Genomic DNA, 6,612 nt, shown 5'->3' with positions numbered 1-6,612 from the left:
TTAGCTTCCATTAGACACCAATTTGTTCCCTGTGTCGTCATAGATTTTATCCTTTATATATTCACAGAAATACATTTAAACACTCTACCGCTTCCGGGGAGTTTACATAGAAATACATACTCTACCTCTTCTGGGGAGTTTACATAGAAATACACACTCTACCTCTTCTGGGGAGTTTACATAGAAATACACACTCTACCTCTTCTGGGGAGTTTACATAGAAATACACACTCTACCTCTTCTGGGGAGTTTACATAGAAATACACACTCTACCTCTTCTGGGGAGTTTTACAATACATACTCTACCTCTTCTGGGGAGTTTACATAGAAATACATACTCTACCTCTTCTGGGGAGTTGACATAGAAATATAATGATAAGATTTTTATGTAAAAGTAAAAAGGTAAACAATCATAGCATGCTCTCATCTTTATACAGGATTGAAAATATGTTGATATATTTAAAAACGTAGAACCTTTTTAATCCTTTGGTTTATATAATTCTTTCTTTAAATTTTAGTTTTCGAATTGCCTCATCATATTTTAACATACAGAAATGCACATTTTAATTTTAACGTTGTAAAATCCCCCCAAAAAGCTAAAAACATTTATAATTACACAATCATTGTGTTCTCATTTTCTTTCGGCCATTTGCAGCCCACTCTCTAAAAATTTAATAATTAAAATCTTTGATGAAGTAAAAACTATTTGCAAAGTCTGTAATTTTGGAAAGGCTTAATCTAATATTGCTACTGTGTCAATTTATTGATAAAATAAAATATATATTTTTTTGTCTTGAACAGTTAGACACTTCCAGTTCCTGACACTTTGAGTCAAGCTTGTTGTTTCCCAGTCACTTTATTTAGACCATTTCATAAAGACTGTTAATAGCCTCTTGTTTATTGTATTTTCTCCACTCTCTGGGAATTTCTCCTCTGCCCTGGAATTTTGATTGGTAGTGGTTTTCCAGTTCCCTTTGAAATCGACACACAAACCATTTCCAGTAAATCATTTCAGAAGCATCAGGAGTGATCTCCCATGTAGCATACTTCCACCCTGCAATTTGATACTGTTTATAAGGAATAGTGCACTCTGAATCAGGTTTGGGGCGGAAACAGCGTTCACTTGCAACTAATTGTGTGCAGAAATCAATGACCAGATACTCTGTGCCTTTAATCTGCGTTCCTGTAATCCCAGACGGTCTATGGAAGGGGACGTTGTGTTGGTTAGGGCTGTGATCTTTCCGAGTGTTGGTACAAACAGCTGCACAGAATGGACACGTTTCCCAGCAGCAGTCACACAGCTGATCTATGAGGATTTGATCGGGCTGCAGTCTGCATTCTTTGATCTTTTTCAATGACATGCTGTTCATCTCCTGTACGATGGACACAAGGCCTTTCTCTATCTCTTCTTTAAGAAATGCAAAATCCTTTATGTCACTGAAGTTTTGACAACAAATGGTGAAGCTCAGCTCATCTTTGAGCGAACTGGAAAATTCCTTCACCCACATGTCACTGTCTCCTCCCTGAGTTTTGACTTTCTCTGATGCAGTGAATAAAGCTTGACGCATAAGTTTGTTGATTTCTTCAACATTTTTCTTGAGTATATTCTGTACTTTATCTCTTTGTTCTGTGAAGATGTATTTCTCAACTTCCTCCTTTATGAAACTCTCTGCTTGGTTCCTTGGCTGTTGGATGTAGTTGATAAAACCATCAAAGTTCTCTTTCTCTGCGAGTGACTTCAACACATGTTTCTCCAAGTTCAACCTGTTCCCATTGAATGCTGGGACATTGCACCTCATTTCTCCAGCGATATCGAAGGCAGTCTTGTTAAAGACACGCTCAACAACGGAGCTCTTCAGTTTTTCACAGGTCAGTTCTCCAAGCACGACAGCAGATGAGCTTCCTTTGTAGAAGCTCCTGAAAATGTTGTAATATTGATTTTTCTTGCTGTCTAATTGAGTGAGCGCATCGTTGTTCATTTTGAATTTTTTGTGGGTCTGTGAAAGCCAACTTTCTGCTCTGTCAAATACATACAGTACAAGATCAACTGTAAACTCCTTCTTCAGAGCATATTTCCTCTGTGACTCAAATTCTGTCACTTTTGTTTGAACATTTTTGGCCACTTCTTGCAAGTAAGTTGTACTATAGCCTCTTGTAGCAACAGGTTTGCTTTTGATTGTATCAAGGGACTGTTTTTCAACATCACCAATGAGGGATTCAATCAATTCCTGTTCGTCTTTATTTAAACGGTTTCCAAAAATGTTTTTAAATCCTTCTGAAAGATATTTATTCTTTCGGGAAAGAACCATTTTTCCTTGGCTCTTTGTGTACCATTCCTTCTCATTTTGTTGGTATGTGTTACAGAGATCTCTGCGCTTTGTGAGGGATACATAAGGGCTGTAATCTCCAACATTGGACATGTTAATGTATGAGCGGCTCTTTTTGGATTCATTTATGAAAGCCCATTCAAAACCAAGGTCTTGTAGGATGGATGTTTGGTCTTGTTCCATGTTGATCTCCTCAATGGGATCTATATCGGCAGTTAATTCATTAACCCAGCGACTCCAAACAGAGTTAAACTCTTTTTTAAGTTTCTCTTCATCTTCTGCTTGGTATTTTAACTCATGAGCAAGATTTTTGCTCTGTTGTAGCAGCTTGTTCTCAAACTCTGTCTTCTTATCCTCTATCTTTCTACAAGCCTTCTTCTGCTTAATAACTTCATCCAGTTTTCTTTTGACTCCTCTCACTTGTTCATCGTGAAACTCCTTGATTTTGCTTTCAAATCGGCCTTGCCACTGAACCAACATTTCTTTGTCTCTGTCATCATCAAAGTAAGTTGTCATGTCTTTTTTGATGTCTCCAAAGGTCTCGCTTATTTCTTCATGAAGGTGGTTAGGCTCAATCTTGTCAAGTTCTCCATTTTCAATTCTTGTATACAGCTGGTTTTCAATGGTCAACATGGTGCTTCTCAGGGTCCAGGTCCAGTTCTCATACTGGACTTCAAGTTTTCTGTACACTGCAATTTCAAGTGCGTTTTTGGAACTGAACACAAAGTTTTCGTTCATCAAAGCTTTCCACAGGTCCTGAATTTTGCTTTTGAACTGTGAGAGTTTAATACCATCAGATGTCTGAGCTTTAGAGAGGATGATGGTCTTCAGCTCTTGGATGCTCTCACTGTAACCTGGATTTGGAGGAGCCATCGGTGGACTTCCCTCCCACAGTTGGGCAAAGTATTTCACATCCTTTTGCACATCAAATGCAATGACGTCACTGAAACACTCAGCATCACAACCTTCCTCTTTGGCAGCAAGTTGGGCCATTTGGTCCAGTTTTTCTTGCAGGCGTCTCTTTCCATCCATGTTTTTCTCTGCAGCGGCAATATCTGAAACATTCTGGTGAACAAACAAACAACTGGGAGAAAGTTTAACTTTCTTCATCCTCATGAAAGCCTGAACGACAATCTGCAGAACATCTAGCATCTCAGCTGGATTCTCTCCCATGATGTTGATCAATGTCATGTTTCCCAGACCAACAACAAATGTTGCCAGTTCATTGTCGTGGTGAAGAGCACGCAGTCCTTCTGTTTCTACCACCAGAATGTAGTCAAACTTAAAGTCTTCCCTGATCTCCTCAGACACTTTGACCAGCTGCATGAAGGCACCCTTGGTGCACCTGCCAGCACTCACTGCAAACTGTAAACCAAACATGGCATTCAGCATTGTTGATTTCCCACTACTTTGTACGCCTAAAATTGACAATACAAAAACTCTCTTATCGCCCAGTTTCTTGATTATTTCATCTAAAAGACTAGAGATCCATGTTAAAGGCACATGACCTGGATCTCCATCCATCAGCTCCATTGGGTGTCCCGATATCATCAGTTCTGCAGCCATCTCAGGGTATTTACACCAGCCAGTCGGCTTCCAATTCAATTGTTTCTGCAGAGATGCATGAGCCTCGTAGATCTGTCCCATTTCTCTGAAGATGTGCTCCAAACCAAAAGTGGCTGACTGTAGTTTTGTTGATATTTGATCAAGCTCAGTTTGCTTGGTCTTTAGCTCTTCAGATTTATCATGCTTCTTCTTCAATACCAAAACCTCAGACCACTTTTCATCATAGCTTTGGAGAATTGAAGAGAGATTGTCTGTGGAGAGGGCATCTATTAAGATCTGTGTCCATTTAAGGAAATACTCCCTTTCTGTTGATGGAAGTGATGAGAGACTTTCAATGAATAACTCAATCAGTTTACTACAAGAAGCAGTGTATTGTTTTAGCCGTATTTCCATCTGTACCTTTTGATTTCTATATGTCACCCTTTCAATGTGTCCTTTGAGGCGATGCAGATCTTTGTTTATTTTGCACCAATCATGCCAGAGTTGACCTTGACAAGGAAGAAATGTATCTTTGATCTTTGAAACATCCATCCCCCAGAGCAAACCTACTGTTTTCATTGCAGCAGCTTTCCCTTTTTGACAGACAGCATCATTTTCATCCACTCTGATTCCAGATACCTCAGCCATGGTTTCAAGCTGGAAGGATGTGTGTGGTCCAGACAGAAGTTTTCCAATGATTCCTTTCAGTTCTTCAGAAACCTCTGACTGGCTTCTGTCTTTCAGACCCATTTTATATTTTCCCTCTTTCATCTGAATGGCACCACAGTCGTTATCAGCAATGAGAATAATGAGAGGCTTTGGAGACTTGTAAAGGGCTGAGATAACTGTTGCACTGTCGCCACCTTTTTCCAGAGTTGGTACAAGAACAACATTGATTGAAGATTTTTCCGTCAATATTTCTCGCTGTTTTTCAATCAACAGAGCATCACCATGAAGATTACAGAAGGCAATGCAGTCAGTGAAGGCATCATTAGGTTTTCCAGAAGGGCAGTACCAGGCCATCTCTGCCATTCCATCTATTAAATGGCGGGACTTGATGCTCCCTGGGCAGTTTCTGTGGAAGAAAGTGCTGTGACGGTCGTTGATCAAAGTGTTGATCAGCTGAGATTTAGACAGTGATAATGAACCCAAGCGGAAAAATGACACCATGGATGTCTCAGCTGTGCAGATGGGTGTACTCTTCATGGTGACAATGTTTGAACCATCTTTGGTTTGAGATTGAGTCTTCCATGTTTTAATTATTTGTCTGAAGGCCCACAGAGGACAGTGAATATCCTGAGTGAATGGGTCGGGGACAAGCAGAGGTAAGGCGTACTGACATTGTGAAAGCTTTGACATCATGTTCTGTTTAAGAAAGCCGTCAGAGCAATGAAATACTGCCATTTGAACATCCATTGGATGCACATGAGTCGGTTTGGTTTGATCAGAGTCTACACTGGAGCTATAAAGAGTGTCTAAGTCATTGTCTTCAATCTCTAGGCCAGGGTTTGACTGGCTCACATCAGAACTTTCTTGTCTTAGAGGAATATATCTGGCTCTGTAGTCTAACATCATCAACCTCTGAAGGAACGTGTGAGCTATGTCTTTCTCAGATGTGGCATGGTCCTGTTTAACGGTTGGACCTATTTTAAGAAAATCAGCTGGCGAGAACTTCTGCTGATGTTCGTCCTGAAGGTGAAGTCTACCAAGCAGTGTTTCAATTTCTTTTTCCTTTTTCTGTTGGATTTCTGCAGCAGACATCTTCAGAGACTCCTTTAAATATGTAAATAACAATTAACTGTATGTAAAAGTGATATTACGCCATACGATGGAAATAAATAAATAGTGTTCTCTTTCTCTTAGTGAATTCAATTTTAGTTTCTTACCTCATCCTTGGTTCCACTCATATCTATCTGCAAGGTACCTGCAACAGAACAATGAATTGCATCACTGGAGGGTCAGAGCAATGTGCGATCAAATCTATATATTTGTATTTTGCAGGATCAAACATAAAATAAATTCTTTATCGTCAGTTAACCATTTAAAGCTTGAGATTTATTTTCAAAAAGAACGTGTGCATTCAATCAATTACCTATAGGAAATATATGTGTGCATTTTTAATTTCCACTTTAGTTTTAGAGTTAATCAGATTCAGCAACAAAATCTCACCTGTTTGATTTAGCTGAAACATCGATGTACTCTGACATTTTTCATCTGGTTTATGATTCACAAATGTCATCAGAACTTCTTGAATTAATGGGAACTTTTCAATGTTTTCTGAGCCAAGCATGTTAAAGACAGAGATGTGCCGACCAAACAAATCATACAATTTGTATGACAACTGTTCCACATTTTCTGGATCAGGGTTGAGAAAGATGTTTTCTGGTCCAGTCTGAATGGATTTTGTGTCACCAATTAACAGTGTGAGTGGGACTGCGGGTGGGAGTGGGACTGTGACTGTGGGTGGGACTGGGACTGGGACTGGGACTGGGAGTGGGACTGGGAGTGGGAGTGGGACTGGGAGTGGGACTGGGAGTGGGACTGGGAGTGGGAGTGGGACTGGGAGTGGGACTGGGAGTGGGAGTGGGACTGGGAGTGGGACTGGGAGTGGGAGTGGGACTGGGAGTGGGACTGGGAGTGGGAGTGGGACTGGGAGTGGGAGTGGGAGTGGGAGTGGGACTGGGAGTGGGAGTGGGACTGGGAGTGGGACTGGGACTGGGAGTGGGACTGGGAGTGGGAG

General features: G+C 40.5%; 1 protein-coding gene across 1 annotated transcript; it reads right to left on the bottom strand.

The window, feature by feature from the left end:
* Positions 1-860: 860 nt before the first annotated feature.
* On the bottom strand, positions 861-5,633 carry LOC307262942 (interferon-induced very large GTPase 1-like; the record flags this gene model as incomplete). The annotated part of the gene is made up of 1 exon (XM_080043963.1): positions 861-5,633. The coding sequence occupies one exon, from the start codon at positions 5,631-5,633 to the stop codon at positions 861-863; it is 4,773 nt and encodes a 1,590-aa protein (XP_079900089.1).
* Positions 5,634-6,612: the final 979 nt, after the last annotated feature.

The sequence above is a fragment of the Ammodytes marinus genome (assembly GCF_949987685.1).
Source record: "Ammodytes marinus genome assembly, chromosome: 16".
NCBI classification, from domain to species: Eukaryota; Metazoa; Chordata; class Actinopteri; order Uranoscopiformes; family Ammodytidae; genus Ammodytes; species Ammodytes marinus.
The sequence above is the reverse complement of the archived record's forward strand: the minus strand, read 5'-3'. Positions and strand labels throughout refer to the sequence as shown.